The sequence below is a fragment of the Eumetopias jubatus genome, unplaced genomic scaffold (genome assembly GCF_037043125.1).
Source record: "Eumetopias jubatus isolate StellerSeaLion01/CBP00866 unplaced genomic scaffold, mEumJub1_p1.0 scaffold_1, whole genome shotgun sequence".
Classification (NCBI taxonomy): domain Eukaryota; kingdom Metazoa; phylum Chordata; class Mammalia; order Carnivora; family Otariidae; genus Eumetopias; species Eumetopias jubatus.
Genome location: NW_028274807.1, coordinates 82,638,488 through 82,665,928, shown reverse-complemented (window position 1 = coordinate 82,665,928; position 27,441 = coordinate 82,638,488). Strand labels below are relative to the sequence as shown.

General features: G+C 35.0%; 1 protein-coding gene across 1 annotated transcript in view; it reads left to right on the top strand.

Annotated features, from left to right (window-relative positions):
• The window catches only part of ATP11B (ATPase phospholipid transporting 11B (putative)), a 126,105-nt gene extending 116,745 nt beyond the window's left edge, over positions 1 to 9,360 (top strand). The window contains exons 29-30 of the mRNA XM_028100836.2: positions 1,529 to 1,662; positions 5,827 to 9,360. Coding sequence (XP_027956637.1) covers positions 1,529 to 1,662; positions 5,827 to 5,908 — 216 coding nt within the window. The 3' untranslated portion in view covers positions 5,909 to 9,360. The remainder of the gene's footprint in view (positions 1 to 1,528; positions 1,663 to 5,826) is intronic.
• The last annotated feature ends 18,081 nt before the right edge of the window (positions 9,361 to 27,441 follow it).

Below are 27,441 nucleotides of genomic sequence, written 5' to 3'. Positions count from 1 at the left end.
TGGGACGTTGGTGCAATTAGGTAATTGCCAGACAGGAACCATGTTGTCTTGCACTGCTTGGTATTTGGCAGGATTACTCTGAGCAGGGATTTTGCAGGACCTCACCCGTTCCTTATATTCCGAGCACCAGGTTATTTATGTTCCATCATACCCATCTTATGTCCATTGTGTGCGTCTCCACAAATGTCCCCTGTTGCCATGCCTTTGTGACTCCCAACCTTTGTGAATTGGAACCCTCTAATGAATCTATTTTTGTTCTCCTTCCTCTATACTTTCCAAAGATTTGTTATACAGTATGTTATATATGTAAGGAAAGTGAATGAAAAACAGTTTGTTTAAAATGATACCCCCCAGGGCTCCTGGGTGGCTCAGTTGGTTAAGCGACTGCCTTCGGCTCAGGTCATGATCCTGGAGTTCCGGGATCGAGTCCCACATCGGGCTCCCTGCTCAGCAGGGAGCCTGCTTCTCCCTCTGACCCTTCCCCCTCTCATGCTCTCTCTATCTCATTCTCGCTCTCAAATAAATAAATAAATAAATAAATAAATAAATAATAAATAAATAAATAAATAAATAAAATAAAATGATACTCCCTGAGAAATTAAGGAGTACACTTGATCATGTCAAAACCAGGTTGGGATTCACTGGGCTATGTGATCATACCATTTCTTCCCCTCATTTTAACAGGATTAAAATTAGTAGTAGTAATGGCTTTAAGTTATTTTGCTGGGTTATTTATGCCTGAATCAGTACAAATCTTGCATACCTTCAGAAATTAGTAAAAATAGTAGTTAGTCATTTGTTTAGTGGATTTTAATACAGTAGATTAAATTAATCAGTAAATTTTTTAAAAGCAAGATAAGCTGATTATGGGCATAATTGGCACTTAATAGTTGCTTAGCAAATTTCAGGTAAATGATGCTTTTTTCAAGGAGAATTATAAAATTATAATACATTTTCAAGGATTGTTTCAGTGGATATATGTAGAGTGCTACATATAGAACCCGGCACACAGAAAACATTACATAAAGTATTTGCTACTATTGTTGTTGTTGTTGAAGATTGGGGTTAAGTCCTGCCTGGTTATTATTTCCCAGTCTTCAGAACGGTTCACACTCCGTTTTTCTCAATTGCTAGACATTTTTCATTGAAATTGCAGGAGCATTTCACCTAAACAAAAACTCAAGAATTAGAATTCAGTTTGAGTCGTTGATGTAAATCATTTTGGCTATAATAAATTGTTAAAGTAAGACATTAAAATCCAGAATCTTTGCATATTTAAATAATAACCAGCTACTTATTTTTATATAATTATTTCATCCATTTTCCAATTTAGGACACAGTGCCTTTTAAATATTTTTGTATATTAGTCTTAAAGCCTTCCATACATTTTCATATTATAGAAAACATGTATATTTATATACATTACTTTTGATTTTAAAGTGCTTGTTGTAGTTTTTTTTTTTTTTTAGTGCTTTTTGGAAATCCAGATCTATAAATAACTAATTTTTTTCTGCTTCAACTCCTCCAGCTTACTGAAACAAATTCAGGTATCAAGTGCTTGGACTCCATGTGCTGTTTCTCAGAAGGAGAAACAGCGTGCGCATCTGTTGGAAGAATGCTGGAACGAGTAGTAGGAAGATGTAGTCCAACCCATGTCAGCAGGTGTGAAATTTCTCTAAGTAGCCTTTGCTGCAGATGAGTGTCCTATAAACTGGAACAGGATGAACCTGCATCTCTAGATACCTAATAAATCAGCAGCTGGTTTTACCAACTGAAGCGGGAGGTGTGCTATTTATTAGCACTCTTTGATGGTAGATTTCATTTTGTGGCTTTGGGGTAGGGGGCTTTTTCACTAACAAAGGAAGAGAAAGCACCTTTGAAGAGACTTCATCTAATGAACAAAAAGTTTTGCTTTACAGTCTTTCTAAAATATGGTGAATAGGAGTGTGTATATGATACTTATTTGGTTTTTATAACTTTCTTTTTTTGATTATACCTTATATTACTGTTTTATTTCCTGTATTTGTTTTTTGTTTGTTTGCTTTTTGTATTTACAAAATAGTCTACACATAATAGTAAAATCAAAGGATTTCGCTTCTCTTACTCTTCATGTATATTTTCTGGTCAGTCATTTGAGACTTTGAGGTATTTATAAACACAAAAGGCTGTATTTCTGCTCTCCTACACCATTTTATCTCTGTAATGAGGTTTTTAAAATGAGTTGTGATATTTTTTTACTTGGTATTCATGGTCTAATTAAAAGTTTTTAAGTTAGAATAGGCACATTAAATTATGGTTTAGAAGAATCTTAGCATTTCTGTCCCCTCCCAAATCTATTTCTTGAATTAGATTTATCAGTGCTTGCTTTTGTGGATCATAACAAAAAAATGCCATGTTTTGTTAAATGCCACTTAAATTTATTTAAAAGTGAAATGGATTCATTTCTTCATTATTTCCCCAAGAGACATATTATTCAGGGGACATTAGGAAGTAGCAATAACTTTTTTCATGCTTTGGTGTTAAGGTTAATTATATCATATTCCTAAAATTAGAGCAGCAGTGCACTGGTGTGCAGGAATAGTTATAGATGGGCAGGGATAGATAGATGGTGATTTCCATTGTCCACCATGTACCACATGAATAATCACTTTCTACATGTGCCATGGCCTGGAAAAGTTTGGAATATACCCCAGGGGCAGGGAATAGAGGGGGTGGAGGAGGCACTATTATCTGCTGATAAAATAATTTTTAATATTTGCCTAGCTTTTTGTTTTAAAAATGATGAGTAATTGTCATTCATATGTATCATAAAATTCAGGTAACATTTACTGGCAAACTTATTAGTTCCCATTTTGCCTTTAGTTATGGCCATGTCTTTGTGGTACAGTTGCATTTATAAATAACATTCTTAAAACATCTGTGTTTTCAGTCTCCATTTATTGATTATAACATGTGATCAAAAATATTTCCATAATGCTGTGGTATCATTTTGTAGTAATTTTATTCTCCATAAAAGAATTACTATGAACAGTTAAATTTATTGGGACTTATGTATTTTGACTTACACAAATGTATTATAAAATGCATTATTAGAAAGGAGCTCTGTCATGTACCCAGGCCGCCAAGTTTTCCAAAGAAGTTCCAGAAGGACCTACTTTATAGTATTATTTTACTTATTAAAACAGCTTTACTTTATAGAACTAAGGTGGGAGTTAGACTAAGAGACTACTATAGAACTTCCACAGAATTTTTTAAATTTCTGCTTCAATAGGAATTTTAATTTTAATTTAATTTTAATGACAGTATACATCTTCACTATTAAAAAAACTGTAATTAATTTTAAATAAGCCAAAAATATTTTTGCTTTATATATATATTCTCATTGTTTGATACCCATTATTCAGGTAATAGACCCCCATTTTTCTTTACATAGCCATTTTTACACTGTATTATCCCTTTGAACCTGCCCCTGGAAATAGGGGATTTATTTCAGCACATTCTCCTGAAGGTGGCTGTTATCATCTGTACTTTTTTTCACTTAAAATTGTATCATAATATTTTCTTTTGTAAGATTTTATTTTTTATTTTCCTAATAAAATGTTTAACAGTAATATCTTGTTTGACAGACTATAAATATCTTACCAGTTTTGTCCAACATCTCAGGTTATGTTATTGGTTAGTACTGTCATTATCCTTTTTTTTTTTTTTCAAATGAATAATCTAAAAAGTCCTTTAAGATCTATTCAGTTTTTTTCTAGTGGATAAAAATCATACAATATGAAAAACCACTTGGTGCTTTTCAAAGGGCTATATGGAAATTGCCATATATCCATTAACATATTTAAACTTTGAAAGTCATTTTGATATGTAGAGTTTTGTTTCTGTTTTTTTCCATATAATTGTATTAGAGAAAGACATTTGGCATTTCTGTTTTGATATTGAGACAGCCTTTATACATTTCTATTTCATGTCTAACTTAAAAGGTGAAACAAGACTACTACTTCTGTTACAAGATGTAGAAGCCCTTGGATATTTGTTCTATTAACCTATTAAGCATAAGATGTAATGAGCATCACTTGAGAAATACAACTAGTGCTTTCATATGCACATTCTACTGATTAAAAACTTTTACCGTCCAGGCACAAAAATTCTTACATTTTATTAATTGATGTTTTCGAAGGAATATGCCATATTGCAGGCTTGGTTTCAAATGTAGCATCATGGTGCTATATGAAGACTATGCCGTGTTGTACACTAAAGGCTGTACTTCAGCAATAAATGATTTCCTTTGTGCATTTTACCAACAGTTACTTTATCCTAATCAAACCTATTTTCTGAATAGAAAGGACTTAATAGTTAATATGTAGTTCCAGTATTTAATGTTCTGTCAAATATGATATTTAACATATGAGTGCACATGTGTGCTTTGGAAAGATCAAAAACAAAAGAAACCTTACCTAATAAAATTCTTCTATGTAAGCAATGGTTGGAAAAGAGGAAAACTAATATAAAATATTGGCAATTTGGGAATGGAAACTGAGTGACTCCCGATAATTAGGGTGTTGGGAGCTATGTTTTGTCATATGTATCTAAGCATACTTTTTCTTGGATAAATACTTTTAAGAAATGTTCATAGACTCACTTCATTCATTTATTTATTTTACAAATACTCCCTGCTATGTACCAGGTGCAGTTCTAGGTACTAGAGAGAGACAATAGTGAACAGGTCCTTCCTTAAACTAAGGTGTTTAAAATTAGAGAATTTGTAAACTACCAGTATGGTTGTAGCTTATTTGTGTTTCTCTTTGCCAACTTTGTAAAATTTCTAGGTTCCAAACTTCATTATCACTGTGCTTGCTTAATTGATTTAAACTTAAACTACATACAGAATCTCAAGGAAACAGTGGATTATTTGATGAGTGAATTTAAAAGCCATTTTAAATGCTAGTCTCTTCCTCTAACATCTTTGTTTAGGAAAGTAGGAACCCTGGAAAAAGTTACATAAAATGTATTTATTGTTTAGTGCTTTTAGTCTTCTCTAAGAAAAGCCACCTTTGACTTGGTAATCCTGATACTGTCCTTGAAATGGGTTAGGCTATTTTAAGCATGGAAGGCTATTTCTGGTCTTGAGTTATTTTAGCTTAAATTAATAGAGCTGCAAATAAAGCATTATGTAATTAATCGCTTATAGTCCTTATTATTCAGACAGTAAATTTTCCAGACCATTAAAGGTTTATTTGTTCTCAGTTAAGTGAAAACTGTACTGAGTGACAGCTGTCTTTGATACCTATTGAATAAACCATTTACTGCATTCAAGCTAATTATGTTAAAATCTTTAGAATAGAATTTATAGCTGAAAAGAAATAGTATAATATAATATGAACATATTACTATTTCATTCCAAAGCTTTTGGTAAGTGGGATGTTTGTTTGCTTCTGTAATGTCGAAATATAGCCTAGTTGCTTTTCAGTAAAACTGATTGTGCATAACTCTTAGTAACATACTTCTTATTGTATTGTTAAAATTTTAAGAGCATCTCATGCTTTACTACTTACAGAAATTGTTTTAATGCTAATGAATGTCTGAATTTTGGCTAATATTTAAATAATGACTAGAGCATTATTTTTTTTCCAAGTTCTTGTATTATATAAATAGACTGGTCATTAAAGGCTAGTATGAAGAACTTCTCTTAGCATTTAAAAATGAATCAATAAGTGATTATTTTAATATTCAAATTTCATTTGATCCTAAGTTTTAGAGTAAATTTTTGTCTCACTTAAAACATAGGTCCTGGTGAGCCAAACTTTTCTCTTATTGTTACTTTAGATCTTGGAGTGCATCGGATCCTTTCTATACCAACGACAGGAGCATCTTGACTCTCTCCACAATGGACTCATCTACTTGTTAAAGGGGCAGTAGTACTTTGTGGGAACCATTTCAACTCCTTTCCTAAAATTCAGTGTGATCATCCTGGTAATGGCCACACTAGTTCTGCAGAATTACTTTTTGAAATTTCTCAAGTATTTCATACCCACTCAGAGTTATAATGGCAAACAAATAAAAAGCATTGACATAAACCCCTTTCAACCCCTTTAATTTAAATCTGAACATGTCAGAATTTGTGAAAGAGACATTTTCCATCTCTTTGGATTGTCCCTTGTGCTTATGGGACTCCAAATGGCATTTCATCCTCTTGCTAAGGCCACTATATTTTAATATCAAGGTAGAAAAGGGAACTAATTCCTAGTTAATTGTATTTTTTAGTATTAGCTTGGTTATTGAATCTTCTATTCAAATCTGCTTCTGTAAATTTTGCTGAAAAGTTTGCCCTGAAAACTCTATTTTTTTATTAGAGTTATATTTGAAGCTTTTCATGCGAAAAGTTAATGTGAATAGAAAGGAATTTTGGTCCCTCAGTGACCCATGTTGTTAATTCTTTAGTGCTTTTTAAGTTCACAGAGCAAATTAGGAGAATGCATTTCCCACCATTATTTACTGCATTGTGGATAGTAAATATATACCAATACCAAACTTCTCTAAATACTGTAACACAATCAGTAAAATTAAGCATATACATGCAAAGGGTATATTATATATATAAATCAGGAATCAAGTCCATTCACCAAATTTCAAGTTGATGTTTAATATTTTTGTGACAGAATACAAAGAACCTATAGTGGGTAAATTACATACCATTAGCATATTATTTAATGTGTTTATCATTGGATCTTTTGCATGCTTTAATCTGGTTAATATGTTTAAATTTGCCTTTTTTTTCCCCCTCTATCTGCAGGCTCTGTTTATAGTATTTTATGACACTGTTGTAAAGTTCAACTATATCAATAAAAAACAAGTTTGGACAGTATTTTAATATTGCAAATATTTTTAATCATACAAATCAAAATATTAGGGTAATTAAAACAAAAAGATAAGAGCCTCTTTCTGTGGCTAATTTAGAATTGCTCTTGCCTTTCAGTAAGCTAGAGTGCAGAATAAAGGATTTCACATAAGAATCCTATTATTCTTAGGTTAGTATATGTTATCTAAGTTACAGTAGACTACCACAGTGAAGTGAAATCTGTTCAGTGTCCCATTACTAGGTATATTTTCAGGCATGGCTACAGGATGTAAGTGAAACAAAAGTTTAAAATGCTAAATCTTAAGGGGTAATGGCAGCATAAATTAAAATGCTAAGAATGATTAATCAGGTACATATTGCTGTAATTGACTCACTGTACTTCAGTACTTAATTTCCATCCTGAGTTTATCATATGATCAGTGTTATCATTTGTTTTGATAAAAACGTCATTTTAAAATTTGGAAATGATTATTGGTTAAAGAACTTACCGAGCTCTAAGTATGTGATTGTGTACATAACATTTAAAATTGTATGGAAATGGTTAAATAAGGTTTTCCAAAATTTTCTCTTGAGAATATAATAACTCCTTTCTGTGGATATATTCTTCAACCTTCCACCTCTTCCCATCTCATGAATATAAGACTTCTGGAATTGGGCTAGTAGGGAAAGAATGATAGAGTCAAGAATTAAGACTTCACCTTGTTTGCTGGTAAACTATTTTTTTTAATTTTTATTTTCTTGCTAATATAACATTTGTCTGTTTCAGTAATACAAGGATATTAGATTATGAATTTCAGCTTAAATATTAATTTTCATTAGTAGCCCTTCTTTAACTTAGATATTCCAAAATTGAGTTTAAGAATATACTGTGATTCTGGAAATACATTAAAGGGATAATACAGTGTACAATATATATACTTACCAATTCATGTTCCAGAGGAGGAAAATTGCAGAAAATATTCAGTTAGGGTAGTTTAGTGGAAGATAACTCAGAATTTGTTTCTTCTTAGAATGTCTTATAAAATATTTATCTAACAAAATGACATGTTAATAGTCCTGCATTACATCTTCCTTAACAATTTACAGTGTTTGTTTGCCATAAACCAAACTGACTACTGACACTAGAGAAGGACCACAAAGCCATCCAAGCAGTCTCTGACCAGCTGCCGCAGTGGAGGTCACCCAGCCTATGTGGTGCTGAAGGTGGTGATGTAACTGTCTGCATTGACTGTTTGAAGTTATTTAAGAACTTTATGTCAAAAAAAAAGTAAATGTCATCTACTGATAATGCTCATCCTAATCTGTTGAAAACCTCTTTTTAAAGGAAAATTATTATAAGAAAAGAGCTTTCTTCAATTTAAGAAAGTAACTGTTGTCTACAAGCTTTAAATAGTTTTCTAGTGCTAATACTCATATTTTAAAACTTACTATGTAGCCAGTAATCACAAAAAGATCCCCTTTGCATATTTCTTTAAAATTCTTTGGAAAGTATGATGTTGGTAATTAAGTTACTCTTAAACCTGCCAAAACCAGAGTAAGATGCTACATGTGTTTTTACTAATTGATGGTCTCAGATCTGTTTGCCTCACTTTCTTACCTTAGTCTGAAGGCTATAGCCCTGAAGATAGTAGTAAGCACCAAGACGGTTTTCAAAATTGCCCATCAGCTGCTTTAAAAGATAACTCAGTACCCTTCCTCAGCTTTAGCGAGCAATAGGCTCACTTTAGGAGGATTAGAGTATGGGCCAGGCAACTACACCTACCACGCTTGCTGTGGAGTTGAGAAGAAAGAAGGGAGAATTTAGTTTGAATTTCTCTTAACTGCCCTCCTCCTTGGGTCTCAATCTCCATGAGGTCCAAAAAGGCTTCCCAGACCTATACAGACTCTGGCACTGTCCTGAGTAGGAGATTAAACTGAGGCAAATCACCACATCAGGAAATTCCTTCACTCAGACCAGGTCATTTCTGCTGTAAGATTGTGGATTGTGGAATCGGGCTTGTGTTTGAAGCTTGAGACTCCTATCCGATAGGCAGAAGTCAAAGCCACTAAAAAAATTGACAGTTGATACCAAAAAAAATTTTAAATATGCTACTCTGAGAAGTTATTGGGGGCAGGGGAAAAGGGAAAATCATCTATGCTTGTGTTTTCCTGTAAAGATCACGTTGAAGTATGATATCAGCAGGTATTCATAAAACAAACACACCAAAGAGTTATGTAAAATATGTTTTATTAATTTTGGTCCCACTTCTGAGACATTTTTATTTCTATTTTGAAATGAGTCATCTATTTTCATAAAAATGGAACATTATTAAAGTGCTGTTTATGTGAGAACACGAATGATTTTCCTACAAAAAATAGATCACAATTAATGATATGTTTGTAATAATGGTGATTGTTAGATTTTTATGGGGAATTAGTAGTTGGCAATACTGTAGCAACATTTAGTTTAAAATCCAGGACCTCAGACACTGTGGCTGTCTAATAAAATCCTTTAACATTTCTCTGCATTGTCAGTAAGTGTAGTTACTTATTGTATAGCTCTCTAATTTTTTAAAGTTTATGAAATTATATTTATGGAATAAAAATTTTCCTACATAATTAAAAGTGTTTTTTCATTATTTAAGCATTTTAAGCCTCTATCTGCTTGTCACAACTAACACTGCCAAAAACTTTTTGATGAAATTTTATTACATTTACCTTCCATATGGTACAGGGATGCTATTACGCCATTCACTGACTCCAGTGTCAAAAATCTATAAGTTTTTCATTTGCCCAGATTTTATAGATCATCAGTACAGCTCCTGAAAAGCAGCCTGATAGAAGTGTCCCAGCTGTAAAGACCAACACACTTCAACTAGAAATTGCATCACTCATGAAAAAACAGCCACTATGAACTTGGAAATGAAAATATGTGCTTTTTAAAAAATACAGCTGATATAATGTCAATTTATATATAAAGTATTCTAACCTAATGGCAATCATTATTCCTTATGCTTCCTCAGTTGCCATTTAAAGCACACATAACGGTCTAATATACGTTTATTATAAGGTAAGCTGTTATATTTGCCCAAATGTTAGTATATGCAAAGAGTGACAATGTATGATATATATTTTTTTATTTCTGAAAGGAAATAAGAATATGATCCTGGACAAATCAGTTTAGGCATCTGTTTTTATTTAAAAAGTAGTTGAGGGTTTGGACTGTATCTATGGTAACTTCAGTCTTTAACTTCTATGGTACAAGATGATGAGTAATGTTTTTTGAATTAGAAATTTAGGACAAGAAATAAAACTTTATGAGCAACATTTCACCAGAAGACTTAGTGAATTTGGAAACAAGTCAAGTTTTCTTTTGAAGAGCTGACTCAAGGACAAAGCTGCTATAAATGGGGATAAGTAAATATGTCTCTGTGAACAACTCTTTTTGGAAGTGATAGATAGCTCTCTGATAAATCAGGGGAAATGATTTGTCCTCAAGTAAAATTTGTGGACCGTGGAGTGCATAGATTTTAGAATTCTATCACTTTTGACAAATCTATATACATCTGTGTGATCCTTACCACAATCCAGATAAAGAATTTTCCACCTTCCCTTTTGCCACTTTCCAATGAATTTATTCCTCCCTTTCTCCCTTGCAACCATTTTTCTATTTTTTTATTGTCATAGAGTAGTTTTACCTGTTCTTGAATTTCATATAAGTGGAAGTATACATGTTCACTTTTACATCTGGTAAAAGTGAACATGTAGAACTTTACATTTGCTCAAAATGACTGAGATTCATCAACATTGTTGCATATATACTTGGTTCCTTTTTGCTACTCAGTCATGTTCCATTTCATGAATATCCTGTAATTTGTCCATTCTCTTATTTATGGACCTTTGAGTTATTTTCAGTTTGGCGTGATTATAAATAAAGTTATGAGCTTTCTTTCTGAACATGTTTTCATTTCTCTTTTGAAATAACTGGGATTGCTGGGTCACAAGTTAGGTTTATGTTTAATTTTATAAGAAACTGCTGAAAATTTTTCCAAAGTTATTGTATATGCCATTTTATGTGCATTCATATGCAATTATGAGAGTTCCAGTTCTATTATATCTAGCATGATTATTAATGATGTTTAACTCCTTTTCATATGCTTATTGGCAGTTTTATATATTTTCTATTACAATTTTCTTAACTTTGTAGAATATAATACATATACAAAGTATATGTTAATCGACTTTATGTTATTCCGTCCAATCCAACAGTTAAGCTGTTAATACTTAGGTTTTGAGAAGTCGAAAGTTATAAAGTGGAAATTCGTGCACAGGTGGTCAGTGCCCTTGACCCCTGTGTTGTTCATGGGGTATTTTCTTAATGGTGACTTTGATTTGCAGAAGAAGTGGTGTATTTTGATGAAGTCCAGTTTTTTTTCTTTTTATGGTTATATGTTTTTGTGTCTTGTCTAAAATATACTTGTCAAACCCAAAGTAATGAAAATATTTTCCTGTGTTTTCTTCTGAAAGCATTACAGTTATGTTTAACTGTATGTTTAGGTCTATGATCTGTCTCTAATTCATTTATATGTAGGGCGTGAGGCAAGGACTAAGGATCTTCCTTACTCCTAACCCCTGTAAGGCTGTTTGGTTTAGCTACATTTGTTGAAAATATTCTGTCTCCATTGGATTCATTTTGTGTCTCTTTTTAAAATAAACTGACTGTAGGGGTGCCTGGGTGGCTCAGTCGGTTAAGCATCCAACTCTTGGTTTCCCCTAAGGTCATGATCTCAGGGTTGTGAGATTGAGCCCTGTGTGGGGTTCTGCGCTAGCACTGAGCCTGCTTGAGATTTTTTCCCTCTCCCCCGCTTCTCTACCCCTCCCCCTGCTCCTGCACGCCCTCTCTAAAATAAAATAAGATCTTTAAAATTAGCTGACTATAAACATAGATCTACTTTTGGGCTCTCTGATCTATTCATTTATTCTTGTGCCAATAACACACTATCTTGATTACTATAGTTTGTTTTTTTTTAAGATTTTATTTATTTGACAGAGACACCGCAAAAGAGGGAACACAAGCAGGGGGAGTGGGAGAGGGAGAAGAAGGCTCCCTGCTGAGCAGGGAGCCCTATGTGGGGCTCTATCCCAGGACCCTGGGATCATGACCTGAGCTGAAGGCAGACGCTTAACCGACTGAGCCACCCAGGCGTCTCTATAGTTTTGTGTTTTTTTTAAGATTTTATTTATTTATTTGAGAGAGGGAGAGATAGAGCACGAGCAGGGTGTAGGGGCAGGGGGAGAGAGAAATGCAGACTCCCCACTGAGCAGGAAGTCCAACCAGGGCTCCATCCCAGGACCCTGGGATCATGACCTGAGCCAAAGGCAGACGTTTCACTGACTGAGCCACCAGGTGCCCCTTGATTACTATAATTTTATACTGAACTTTGAAATCAGGTAATCAAAGTTCCCCAACTTTGTTGTCAAGATATTATGGCTATCCTAGGTCCTTTATTCTCCATACAGATTTTGAAAAATCAGCTGATGATCAATTTCTAAAACAAAAAATCATGGTATGATTTTGATTTGGATAGTTCAATTTGGAAACAAGTGAAATCTTAACAATATTGAGTCTTCTAATCCATAATCATGATGTATCTCTCCATTTATTTTCGGTCGTCTTTAATTTATCTCAGGAATGTCTTATAGTCTTCAGTGTTGACATCTGGCAAAACTTTGTTAAGATAAAATTTTATGTTTTCTGATGCTATGGTAAATGGAATTGTTCTTTCATTTATTTTCAAATTACTCATTACTAGAATACAGAAATGCAATTTTTATACCTTTGACTCTAACTTACAACCTTGTTCAATTCATTCAATTCTAGATTTTTAATTTTGTGTAGAATCTTTTAAGTTTTCACATACACAGTCATGTCATTTGAGAAAAGTGACAGTTTTGGTATTTTTTTCCAATCTTCATGCTCTTTGTCTCTTGTTACTGCCTTATTGCTCTGGCTAGAACTTTCCTGTGTAATGTTAATTAAATAGACATGGTGGGAACTGTGAATAGGTGTTGAATTTTGAAAATGTTTTTTCTCCATTTATCAAGATGATCGTATTTTTTGGTTTGTTTCAGTTTGGTATTATGGTAAATTACTTCAGTTTATTTTCAAATGTTAAGCCAACTTTACATCCCTGAAATAAATTTCACTTTGTTATAAAATGTTATTCTTTTATATATTGCTGTTTGGTATAGTAATATCGTGTTAGGGACTTTTGTATCTGTGCTTATGAAAGATATAGGGTCTGTAATTTCATTTTCTTAAAATGTCTTTATCAGGTTTTGGTATTAGGGTTATGCTGGCCTCATAAAACAATTTATGCAGTATTCCTCCCTCCCCTCTTTTTTGAAAGAGTTTATGTAAGGTTGGTGTTATTTCTTTTAATATTTTGAATTCACCATTGTGGGCCTAGAATTTTTTATATGTGGGAATATTTTTTAGTAGGTATTACTTTTTATTGCTATTATAACAGATTACCACAAACTTAATAGCTTAAAACAACACAAATTTATTATCCCAAATTCTATAGGTTAGAAGCCTGACACAAGTCTCACTGGAATAAAATTAAGATGTAAGAGCAGGACCATATTTGTCTTCTGAGGCTTACAGAACTTTTTTTTTTTTTTTTTGAGTATAGTTGACACACAGTGGTACATTACTTTCAGGTGTACTACATAGTGATTTGACAAGTTTATACATTATGCTATGTTCACCACAAGGGTAGCTACCATCTGTCCCATTACATTATATTCCTCATGCTGTGACTTTCATTCCCATAACTTGTTCATTCCATACTTGGAAGCCTATTTCTCCCACTCCCCTTCATCCATTTTGCCCAAACCTCCCTTCCCTTCTGGCATCTATCAATTGTCCGTATTATTGGTCTGATTGTGCTGTTTGTTTATTCCTTTTTCTTTAGTAGATTCCACTTATGGAGTAGAATCATACGGTTTTTATCTTTCTCAGTCTGACTTATTTCACTTAGCGTAATACCCTCTATGTCCATCCATGTTGTCTCAAATGACACAATCTCTTTTTTTATGGCTGCATAATATTCTGTGTGTGTGTGTGTGTGTGTGTGTGTGTGTACACATACCACATTTTCCTTATCCATCCTTTTTTTTTCAATTTTTTAGTTTATATTCAATATATAATGTATTACTGTTTTCTGAGGTAGAGGTCAGGGATTCATCAGTCTTATATAATACCCAGTGCTCATTACATCATATGCCCTCCTTAATGTCCACCAGCAGTTACCCCATGTCCCCATCTCCCTCCCCTCCAGAACCCCTCAGTTTGTTTCCTATGATTAAGAGTCTCATGGTTTGTCTCCTTTCTGATTTCATCTTGTTCTATTTTTTCCTCTCTTCCCCTATGTTTTGTTTCTTAAATTCTATATATAAGTGAGATCATATGATAATTGTCTTTCTCTGATTGACTTATTTTGCTTAGCATAATACCCTCTAGTTCCATCCAGGTCATTAGAAATGGCAAGATTTTTTTTTTTTTTTGGTCCATCCGTCTACTGATGGACACTTAGGTAGCTTCCATATCTTGGCTGTTGTAAATGATGTTGCAATAAACATAGGGTGCATATATCTTTTAAATTAGTGTTTTTGTTTTCTTTGGGTAAATACCCAGTAGTGGAATTATTGGATCATATGGTATTTCTATTTTTAATTTTTGGGGGATCCTCCATACTGTTTTCCACAGTGGATGGACTAATTTACATTCCCACCAAAAATGCACAAGGGTTCCTTTTTCTCCACATTCTTGCCAACACCTGTTATTTCTTGTCTTTTTTATTTTAACCATTCTGGTGTAAGGTAATCTCTCATTGTCTTTTGTTTGTTTCAAATTTTCATTTAACTTCTAGTTAACATATAATATTAGTTTCAAGGTGGAATTTGGTGATTCATCACTTACATATAACACCCAGTGCTCATCACAAGTGCCCTCCTTAATGCACCATCACCCACTTAGCCCATCTTCCCACCCAGCTTCCCTCCCGCAACCCTCAATTTATTCTCTATAGTTAAGAGTCTGTTTTATGGTTTGTCTTCCCCCCTTCTCTTTTTTTCTTTCCCCTATGTTCATCTGTTTTGTTTCTTAAATTCCGCATATGAGTGAAATCATGTGGTATTTGTTTTTCTTTGACTGACTTGTTTTGCATAGCATGCTACACTCTAGCTCATCCACGTCATTGCCAATAGCAAGATTTCATTCTTTTCTATGGCTGAGTAATAGTCCATTGTATATATATATATATATATGCATATCTTCAGTAGATGCATATTTGGGCTCTTTCTATAATTTGGCTATTGTTGATAATGCTGGTATACACACTGGGATGCACGTGCCCCCTGGAATCAGTATTTTTGTATCCTTTGGGTAAATCCCTGGTAGTGCAATTGCTTAGTCATAGGGTAGTTCTGTTGTTAACTTTTTGAGGAACCTCCATACTGTTTTCCAGAGTGGCTGCAGCAGATTGCGTTCCCTACAACAGTGTAAGAGGGCTCCCTTTCTCCACATCCTCGCCAACATCTGCTGTTTCCTGGGCTGTTAATGTTAGCCATTCTGACAGGTGTGAGGTGATATCTCATTGTAGTTTTGATCTGTATTTCCCTGGTGATGAGTGCTGTTTAGCATCTTTTCATGTGTCTGTTAGCCATCTGTATGTCTTCTTTCCGTTTCTTAACTGGATTATTTGGTTTTGGGGTGTTGAGTTTGGTAAGTTCTTAATAGATTTTGGATACCAATCCTTTCTCAGACATGTCATCTGCAAATATCTTCTCTCACTCCAAAGGTTGCCTTTTAGCTATATTAATTGTTTCCTTCACTGTGCAGAAGCTTTTTATCTTGATGTAGTTCCAATAGTTCATTTTTGGTTTTGTTTCCCTTGCCTCCAGGGATGTATCTAGTAAGAAGTTGCTATGGCCAATGTCAAAGAGGTTTCTGCCTGTGTTCTCTATGATTTTGATGGTTTCCTGTCTCACATTTAGGTCTTTCATCCATTTCGGATTTGTTTTTGTGTATGGTTTAAGAAAGTGGTCCAGTTTCATTCTTCTGCATGTAGCTGTCCAGGTCTCCCAACATCATTTGTTGAAGAGACTCTTTTTTCCATTGGATATTCTTTCTTGCTTTCTCAAAGATTAGTTGACCATATAGTTGTGGGTCTATTTCTGGGTTTTCTGTTCTGTTCCATTGATCTGTGTGTCTGTTTTTGTGCCAGAACCATACTGTCTTGATGACTACAGCTTTGTAATATAGCTTGGAGTCCGGAATTGTGATGCCTCCAGCCTTGCTTTTCTTTTTCAAGATTGCTTTGGCTATTCGGGCTCTATTGTGGTTCCATACAAATTTTAGGATTGTTTGTTCTAGTTCTGTGAAAAATGCTGGTGGTATTTTGATAGGGATTGCATTAAATGCGGAGACTGCTTTGAGTAATATAGACATTTTAACAATGTCCTTTTAATCAATGAGCATGGAGTATCTTTCCATTTTTGTCATATTTAATTTCTTTCATCAGTGTTTTATAGTTTTTGGAGTGCAGGTCTTTCACCTCTTCAATTAAGTTTATTCTTAGATATTTTAATCTTTTTGGTGCAATTGTAAATGGTATTTTTTTAATTTCTGTTTCTGAAAAATATATTTCTGTTTCTGCTACTTCATTATTAATATATGGAAACACTACCAATTTCTGGGTATTAATTTTGTATCCTGTCACCCTACTGAATTTGTTATTACTTCTAGTAGTTTTTTGGGAGGGTCTTTAGGATTTTCTGTGTATAGTATTATGTTGTCTGTGAATAGTGACAGTTTAACTTCTTTACCAATATGGATGTCTCTTATTTCTTCTTGTCTAATTGCTGCGGCCAGGACTTTCAGTACCATTTTGAATAAAAGTGGTAAGAGTGGACATCTTTGTTTCGCTCCTGACCTTAGAGGGAAGGCTCTCAGTTTTTCACCATTGAACATGATGGTAGCTGTGTGTTTTTCATATTATGGTCTTTATTATGTTGAGGTATGTTGCCTCTGACCCCACTTTGATGAGGGTTTTTATCATGAATGGCTGTTGAATCTTGTCAAATGCTTTTTCTGTATCTATTGAGATGATCATATGATTTTTATCCTTCATTTTGTTGATGTGGTGTATGTTGATTGATAGGCGAATATTGAACCATCTTTGCATCCCCAAAATAAATCCCACCTGATCATGGTGAATGATCTTTTTAATGTATTGTTGGATTCAGTTTGCTAATATTTAGTTGATTTTTGCATCCATGTTCTCAGGGATATTGGCCTGTATTTCTTTTTTATGGTGTCTTTGTCTGGTTTTGGTATAAGGGTAATGTTGGCCTTGTAGGATGTATTTGAAGCTTTCCTTCCTCTTCTCTTTTTTTGGAATAGTTTGAGGAGAATAGGTACTAACTCTTCTTTAAACATCTGGTAGAATTCCCCTACGAATCCATGTGCTCCTGGACTTTTATTTTTTGGTAGTTTTTTTTAATTACCAATTCAAATTCGTTACTTGTAAACTGTTCAGATTTTCTATTTCTTTCTAGTTCTGTTTGGCAAGATAGTATGTTTGTAGGAATTTATCCATTTCTTCTGGGTTGTCCAGTTTATTGTGGCTCAGCCACTTTTTTCCTTCAGTCCCATTGTCTGCAGTGACTCTCTTTGCCTTTTGTGGGCAGGGTTTGGTTCCTCTGTTGTTAGTGGGCCAGTCTGGGGCCACCTTGGGCTTTGCTTGAGTCTGACCAGGCATTTGTCAGAGATGCAAGCAGCAATGAACTTCAAGGCACTTTCCCTGTTTTGTCCTCTGAGAAGCTTTTGTTGATGGATGGAGCCTGCAGCCAGACCAGCTGTCTGCCCTCAGTGCACTGCTGGGGCCACAGTCAGATCGTTGTATGTGGCTATCTTTTGCACTCTCTGGGTCAGGAGTCACTTTCGAGTGGTACTGGCCCCATCAGGGGTGCTTGCACACTGCCAGCCTTGTGGCACTGCTTTGGATGGGCTCCGGACAAGAGCACGTTAGAGGGGGCAGATCAGAGTGTGGGGCAGGACGTGCAGGAGCGTTAGCCAGTTCTGTGTGGGTCTGCTGTGGGAAGAGATCTGGAGCAGAGGCCTGTCTGGAGGAGGCGTTTCCACAGGAGAGAGTGTGATGGGGGGCACTGTTAGCAAATTAGGTAGGGAGTGCTGGCACTGCTTGGTTCCCACAGGTGGCTGTGTGTTTATGCTGGCTAGGGAGGTGGGGAGGAATGGTGCCTGCCAGCTCCTTTGTTCTGGAGAAGTCTTCCAATGATCCCTGCCCCTCTAGCACATGCTTTGAAATTAGTAAACAAATCTCCTCCCTGTATACTCCAGGCATTTTTCGAACTGCTGCTTCTATGCCTCATCTCTGCAAAGCTTTTGGGCTGTCTCTTTAAGGGCAGGGATTCAGTTTCCTCCTGCCCTCCTGGCTCTCTCAGAGCCAAGCACGCTGATTTTTAAAGTTCCAGATTTTAAGTCCCACTGATAATAAGAACTTATGAAATTAAGCCTCTCTGGGTTTTCAGACCCAAATATTATATGAAGATTCATCTTTCCTGTGTGGGCTTCCTGGTTAAGCCTGTTTCACTCCCCTTTTCCAGCCCGCAGTGTCCCTCCCTCCTGCTGACAGTCCCACAGGTCCCTTTAGCTTCCAACTGCATCTCCACCCTTCTGTCCTCTTTCATGGAACCTCTTCTCTATATGTAGGTGAAGAGCTTGTTCTGCCAGGCTTCCAGCCATTTTCTGGGTTATTTACACTGATGGGAATGTTATCTAGTTGTATCTGTGGAACGAGGTGAGCTTAGGGTCCTCCTACTCAGCCATCTTCCCCAGAAGTCAGTGTTTTTGTTTTCTTCTGATAAATACCCTGAAGTGGACTTGCCTAATCATATGGTAGTTCTATTTTTAATCTTTTGAGGAACCTGTATACTGTTTTCCACAGTGTCTGCACCAATTTATATTTTCACCAGCAATGCACAAGGGTTCCCTTTCCTACACATCCTTACCAACACTTATTTCTTGTCTTTTTGATACTTGCCATTCTAACGGGTGTGAAGTGACATCTCGTTGAGGTTTTGATTTGCATTTCCCTGATAGTGATATTGAGCATCTTTTTATGTGTCTGTTGGCCATGTGTATGTCTTCTTTGGAAAAATGTCTATTCAGATCCTCTGCCCCTTTTTTAATCACATTATTTGATTTATTTGCTATTGAGTTGTAGGAGTTACTTGTATATTTTGGATATTAGCTCTTTATCATGTATATGATTTGCAGATATTTTCTCCCCATCCATTAAGTTACCTTTTCATTTTGTTGATTTCATTTTGTTCATTTCCTTGGCTGTGCAGAAGCTTTTTAGTTTGATGTAGTCCCATTGTTTATTTTTGCTTTTGTTGCCTTTGGTTTGGGGGTCAAATCCAAAAATTCAATGCTAAAACTGATGTCAGGGAGCTTAACTGCCTTTTTTTTTTTCCTTCTAGGAGATTTACAGTGATTTCACGTTTTACATCAAGACTTTTATCCATTTTGAGTTAGTTTTGAGTATGATGTAAGATAGTGATTCAGTTTTCCCAACATCATTTGAGATTGTCCTTGCCCCATTGTATGTTCTTGGCTCCTTTGTTGTAAATTAACTGACCATATATATGCATGGGTTTTTTTCTGGGTGCTCTACTCTGTCCCATTAATACCATACTGTTTTGATTACTACAGCTTTGTAATATACCTTGAAGTCAGGGAGTGTGATGCCTTGAGCTTTTTTCTTTGTCAAGATTGCTTTTGTTATTCAGGGTCTTTTGTGGTTCCATACAAATCTTAGGATTATTCTACTTCTGTGATAAATGTCATTGGAATTTGGTTGAATGGAACTAGAAGGTATTATCCTAAGCAAAATAATCAGAGAAAGACAATTATATGATTTCACTCATATGTGGAATTTAAGAAACAAAACAGGATCATAGGGGAAGAGAGGGAAAAATAAGACGTAATCAGAGAGGGAGACAAACCATAAGAGACTCTTAACCATAGGAAACAAACTGAGGGTTGCTGGAGGGAAGAGGGGGGTGGAGAGATGGGGTGATGGGCATAAGGAGGGCACATGATGTAATGAGTACTGGGTGTTATAAACAACTGATGAATCACTGAACTCTACCTCTGAAATGAGTAAGACACTATATGTTAATTGAATTTAAATTTTAAAAATGTCATTGGAATTTGGATAGTGATTGCATTGAAACTGTAGATTGCTTTGGGTAGTATGAGCATTTTAACAATATTAATTCTTCTAATCCATGAACATGGAATATCTTTCTATGTATTTGTGGCTTCAGTTTCTTTCATCAGCGTTATAGTTTTCAGTCTTTCACCTTCATGGTTAAATTTACTTCTAGGTATTTTATTCTTTCTGATGCAGTTGTAAATGGGATAGTTTTCTTAATTGCCCTTTCTGTTGGTTTGTTATTAGTGTATAGGAGTACAATAGATTTTTTTTATATTGATTTTGTATCCTGCAACTTTACTGAATATATTAGTTGTAACAGTTTTTGGGTATAGTCTTTAGGACTTTATAATATGTCATCTGCAGATAGTTATTTTACTTCTTTCTTTCAGATTTGGATGGCTTTTCTTTTTTGGGCCTAGTTGTTATAATAAGAACTTCTAATACTGTGTTGAATAGAAATGGTGAGAGTGGACATCCTTGCTTTGTTCCTGATTTTAGAGGAAAAGCTTCCAGAATTTCAGTATTGCATATATTAGCTGTGGGCTTGTCATATATGGCCTATATTATGTTGAGGTACATTCCCTCTATACCCACTTTGTTGAGAGTTTTTATTGTAAAAGGATGTTGAATTTTGTTAAATATTATTTTTGTATCTATTGATATGATTTTTATCCTTAATTTTGTTAGTGTGGTGTATCATGTTTGATTTGTAAATGTTGAACTATCTTTGCATTTGTGGAATAAATTCCACTTGATCATGGTGTGTGATGCTTTTAATGTATTCTTGAATTTGGTAATATTTTGTTAAGGATTTTTGCATCTATTTTCATCAAGGATATTGGCCTGTAATTATTTTCCTGTGGTGTCCTTGTCTGGTTTTGATATCAGGGTAATGCTGGCCTCATAAAAACAGTTTGGGAGTATACCCTTCTCCTCTATTTTTTGGAAGAGTTTGAGAGAGATTAGTATTAATTCTTCTTTAAATGTTTGGCAGAATTCACCAGTGAAGCTGTCTGGTCTTGGACTTTTTGTTTGTTGGGAAGTATTTGATTACTGATTCAATATTGTTACCCATAAATGGTCTGTTTAGATTTTCTATTTCTTCCTGATTCAGTCTTGGTAGGTTGTATGTTTCAAGGAATGTATCTGTTTTTTCTAGGTTGTCCAATTTGTTGGCACATAATTGTTCAGAGTATCTTATCCTTTGTATTTTTGTGTTATCAACTGTAATATTTCATTTCTGATTGAGGGTTTTTTATTTTGTTTGTTTTTTGGTGAGTTTAAAGTTTTGTCAATTTTATCTTTTCATAGAACCTGCTCTTATTTTCATTGATCTTTTATCTTTTCTTTTTAGTCTGTTTCATTTATTTCTACTCTGAGCTTTATTTCCTTCTACTAACTTGGGGCTTCATTTTTTTTCTTCTTTTTCTACTGGAGGTATAAAGTTGGGTTGCTTGTTTGAAATTCTTGTTTCTTAATTATCACTATGAACTTCCATCTTATAGCTGGTTTTGCTGCATCCCAAAGTTTTGTTATGTTGTATTTCCTTTCCATCCATCTCAAGGTATTTTTGATTTCTCGATTTCTTTGACCCTTTGGATGTTCAGTAGCATGTTGTCTAATCTCCACATATTTGTGATTTTCCTAGTTATCTTTTTGTAATTTTTAGTTTCATACCATTGTGGTTGAAAAAGATGCTCAGTATGATTTCTGTCTTCTTAAACTTATTAAGACCTGTTTTGTGGCCTAACATGACCCATCCTGGAGAATGTTCCATGTGTACTTAAAAAGAATGTGTATTCTGTTGCTTTTGGATGAAATGACCTATATATCTCTATTAAGTCCATCTAGTCTAATGTGTAACGTAAGGCCAATGTTTCCTTATTGATTTTGTCTAGATGATCCATTGATGAAAGTGGGGTATTAAAGTCCCCTATTATTGTACTACTGTAAATTGCTCCCTTTAAATCTGTTAATATTTGCTGTATATATGTGAGTGTACCTAGATTGGGCACATATTTATAAATATTTACAAATGTTATATCCTCATATTGGATTGGCCCCTTTATCATTATGTAATGCTCTTCTTTATTAGTCTTTGTCTTAAAGTCTATTTTGTCTAATATAATAAGTGTAGCTACCCTGGCTTTCATTTTATTTCCATTTGCATGCAATAGCTTTTTCTATCCCTTCACTTTCTGTCTGTATGTTCCTATATCTGAAGTGAGTTTCTTGTGGGCCTTATATAGATGGATATTGTTTATTTAATCCATTTAGCCACTGTGTCTTTTGATTGGAAATTTAGTCCATTTACACTAAAAGTAATTGTTGATATAGATATGTCCTTATGGTCATTTTGTGAATTGGTTTCTGGCTCTTTTGTAGTTACTTTGTTCTTCTCGTACTCATTTGTGATTTGATGATTTTGTGTGTAGGTGGTTTACTTAGATTCCTTTCTCTTATTTACTATAGGTTTTTGTTTTGTGCTTACTGTGAGGCTTACATATAACAACTTAAGTTTGAATGCATTTTTTTAAAGTACTTTTTAAAAAAGATTTTATTTGAGAAAGCACAAGCAGGAGGAAGCACAGAGGGAGAAGCAAACCCCCAACGTGGGGCTCTATCCCAGGGAGCCCGCCCAACATGGGGCTGTATCCCAGGACCCCAAGATCATGACCCAAGGTGAAGGCAGACACCTGCCTGAGCCACCCAGGCACTCCTGAATACATTCTTAAAGCTCTACATTTTTACTCTTCCTGCCATGTTCTGTTTTTGATGTCAATTTTTGTAACTTTTTGTCTATCCCTTTTTACTATTAATTTTTATACTAATTAAGCTTTAAATTTAAATTAAGCTTTGTCAGTGTTTTAGTGATTATTGATTTTTAAATATTTGGGGGGGGCTTTTTTTTTTTTTACCTGTTACAATTCTTTTATAGTCAGGGAATATCCTCTGTATGATTTCAATCCTTGGGAATATATAAAAACCCAATATTTGATTTTCTTGGTAAGTGTTCCAAGTGCACTGTAGAGTTTGTTTCTGGTTCCACATTTATTTAAAGAGCTTAGAAGTCACCACTACATCCTATCAACAAGTAAAAAGCTGAACAGTTTGAAAGCAAAAAGAAGGAGCAGAAGCCAACACAGGAATCAGTGCTGGAGTAAGAAAACCTGAATTGTGATTGGCAAATTGCTGGAGGCTCAGCATGGACAAATCTGAGCATTAAACTCCAAGGAACCCAGTCATAATGGGGCGCCATAAACATTGTGAGATTTACATTCAGAAGCTTGGATAGGTTCCCACAGTAAATAGAAGAGGAAAACTCCTTTGTGCTTCCAGCAGCTAGGGGGTGTGTGTTGGGAGAGGGGTGGATGGAACAACTTTAAAATATGCCAAAGTACTGTGTTTTTAAGAAGGCCTGCCCTCAAAGGAAACCAGTTAACCAGAACCTGTCATGGAGGGAGGGACACACCCAACTCTAACCCACTCTAGCCATCCTGTCCCACCTAAGCAGGGAAGGAGCTACTGTGAAACACTTGTAAAGTTGATAGTCTTGTGATACAGGCTCACTAAAAGACTGAGACCTAATCATAGACCTATAGCATACTTCTCCCTCTACCACATTACTAAAGGCCTATTTACAGCAGTTTCTTTGGTCCAGTACATTTCCAGCTATCAAAAAGTTACAAGCCATACTAAAAGGCAAAAAATACACAATTTGAAGAGACAGAGCATCCATCAGAACCAGACATAGCAGGGGTATTAGAATTATCAGACTGGGAATTTTAAACTATAATCAATATGGTAATGGCTCTAATGGATAGACAGCATGCAAGAAATTGTAGGCAATATAAGCAGAGAGAAATCCTAGGAACGAAAAAAATTCTAGAGGTAAAAAACACTAATAGAAATGAAAATGACTTTGGTCAGCTTATTAGACTGGACACAGCTGAGGAAAGAATCTCTGAGCCAGAGGATATATCAACAGATTACTCAAAAGCAAAGAGAACAAAGACTAAAAAACAAAAAAACCATATCCTAGGACTGTGGGACAACTGCAAAAGGTAGGACATATGTGTAATTGGAATGCCAAAAGAAGAAAGGAAAAATTTGAAATAATATTTTCCCCCAAATTAATGTCAGACAACAAATCACAGACTCAGGAAACTCAGAATACCAAAGAAGATAAATACTAGAAAAACTACACCTAGGTATATCATTTTCAAATTACAGAAAATCAAAGATAAAATCCTGAAAGAAACCAGAGGGAAAAACATCTTAGCCTACAGAGGAAAAAAAATAAAGATTACATCCAACTGTTCAGAAACCATCTAAACAAGAAGAAAATAAACTATTTAGTATTGAGAGGAAAAAGTTACCAACCTAGAATTCTGTACTCTGCAAAACTATCCTTCAAAAGTGAAGGAGAACTTTTTCAGACAAACACAAATTAATGGAAGTTGTTGCCAGTAGACCTGCCTTGCCAGAAGTGTTAACATTTTTTCTTTAGAGAGAAGGAAAATAATACAAGTCAGAAACTCAGATCTAAATAAAGGAAGAACAATGAAGGAATAAGTAAAGGTAAAATAAAACTTAACAGTTTGTTCAAAATTCCAACAATGTCTTTGATTATGCTATATTATTAACATACTTAAGTGCAATGAATGACAGCAATGACATAAGGGACTGGAGGAAGGATTTTTGTGTTGTTATAAGGTCCTCACACTACCTGTGAAGTGTTATTTGAAAGTTGACTTGGATTAGCTGCAAATGTGTATGGCAAATTCTAGGACACCCACTAAAAAAAATATTTGTAAAAGAAATATAACCAATATGTAAGGAAGGAGGAAAAAAATGGAATCAGAGAAAATGCTCAATTAAAACACAAAACCAGAGAAAGAATGGAAGACAAAAATAGGAAAAAAGATCAAGTGCAACAAATAGAAAACTAATAAATATGATAGATATTAATATAACCATATCAATAATCACTCTGAATATCGGTCTAAATATACCAATTAAGAGATTGAGTGGATCAAAAAACAAGACCCAACTATATGTTATGTTCAGGAAACCCACCTTAAATATAAAGACACACATAGAATAAGAGCAAATGGATAGAGGAAAATTTATCATCCTAATCAAAAGAAAACATGAGTAGCTATCTAATTTTCAAAAGGAACAGACTTCAAAGCAAGGAAAGGTATCAGTGATAAAGAAGGACATTACATAATGACAAAGGGGTCAGTTCTCCAAGAAGATATAACAATCTAACAACAGAGCATCAAATTATGTGATGCAAAAAGAAACAGATGAGTCTAATCATCAAATGGACAGATCCAGCAGGCTGAAAAATCAGTAAGGATATAACTGAACTAAACAATACCAATCAACTGAAATATAGTTGGACATACATGGACTGCTTTATCCAACAACAGAATACAAATTCTTCTCAAGCTCACATGGAACATTCACCAAAATAGACCACATTCTGGGCCCTAAACACACCTTAACAAATTAAAAAAAAAAAAAAATCATACAAGTCTTCTCTTGGACCACAATGTATCTAAACTAGAAATCAATAACAGAAAGATAACTGGAAAATCCTAAAATATATAGAGATTAAACAACACTTCTAAATAACGTATGGGTTAAGAAGTCTCAAGATAAATTTTAAAATATTTTGAGCTAAATGAAAAAGCAACTTATCAAAATTTGTGAGATGCAGCAAAAACAGTGCTTAGAAGGAAATTTATAACATTAAATGCATATTAGAAAAGAAATATCTAAAAATAATCTAGGGGTACCTGGGTGGCTCAGTCTGTTGACCTTTGGCTTAGGTCAGGGTCTTGGGATCGAGTCCCTCATTGGGCTCCCTGCTCCATGGGGAGCCTCCTTCTCCCCCTTCTCCCCCTCTCTCTCTGTCTTTCATGAATAAATAAAATCTTTTTTAAAAATTAAAATAAAATTAATAAGTTTCCACTTTATGAAACTAGAAAAAGAAGAGCAAATTAAGTCCAAAGTAAGCAGAAGAAAAGAAATAAGAATTAAAGCAGAAATCAATGAAATTAAAAACAGGAAATCAATAGAAAAAAAATCAATGAAGCCAAAATTTGGCTCTTTGAAAAGATCAATGAAATTGGTAAGATTCCAGCCTGGCTAACTAAAGGGGAAAAAAAGAGGACACAAATTACTAATATCAGAAATGAAAAAGGAGATCTCACTATAGGTCCCAAGAACATTTAGAAGGATAATAAATATTATCAACAACTATATGCCCACAAATTTGATACACTTTATGAAGGGACCAATTCCATGAAAGACACAATATGCCAAAACTTACACAAGAAATAGACAGTTGAATAGACCCAGATGCATTAAAGAAATGGGATCAATCAATAACCTTCCAAAACAGAAAGCAATAGGCCCAGGTGGCTGAATCCTAACAAACATTTAAGGAAGAAATTATACCAATTCTCTACAATCTCTTTCAGAGGATGGAAGCAGAGAGAATACTTCCTAACTCATACTATGAAACTAGCATTACCCAAATACCACACCAAAGACATAGAAAGGGAAAAAAACAAAAAACTACAGAACAATATTTGTTACGAACATACATGTAAAATCCAAATTTTAGCAAATCAGGAGGAGTGATGTCAGGGTCATAACAGCATGTCTTTTTTTTCTTTCCCCTTCAATTTACAACTAATCACACATCCATAACCCAAAAAAGGGGCTTCTGCATACAAAAAAGTGACACCTAGGAGATCCAGGAACCTGTGTACCTCAGAGGAGGCTGAGGATCCAGGGGAGTGGTAGGCAGCAGCAAGCCAGGACAACATTTCTGGCAGTGGATGTGGAGAGTGAAAGTGGTGAGTGGGGGTCTACCTGACCATACATGCTGCAGCTGGAGAAACTTGTTGCTCTGAGGAGAGATTACAATGACTGGGGTGGGTAGGGAAAAGGAAGAAGGCAAAGAAAACTGAAGGAATGCATTTCCTGCCGTCTGCTCTGGGATTATCGCAAGAAGACTGCCTGTGAACCTCAGGGAATCCCCACTACTGGAGGGTCCCCCTGTGGGGCTGTGGGCACACCCAAAGCCCCAAATATCAAACACACCTCCTACCTCCCCTGACTCTGTTGCCACTTTTTTTTTTTTTTAAGATTTTATTTATTTATCTGACAGAGAGAGACGCGGCGAGAGAGGGAACACAAGCAGGGGGAGTGGGAGAGGGAGAAGCAGGCTTCCCGCCGAGCAGGGAGCCCGCTGCGGGACTCGATCGCAGGACC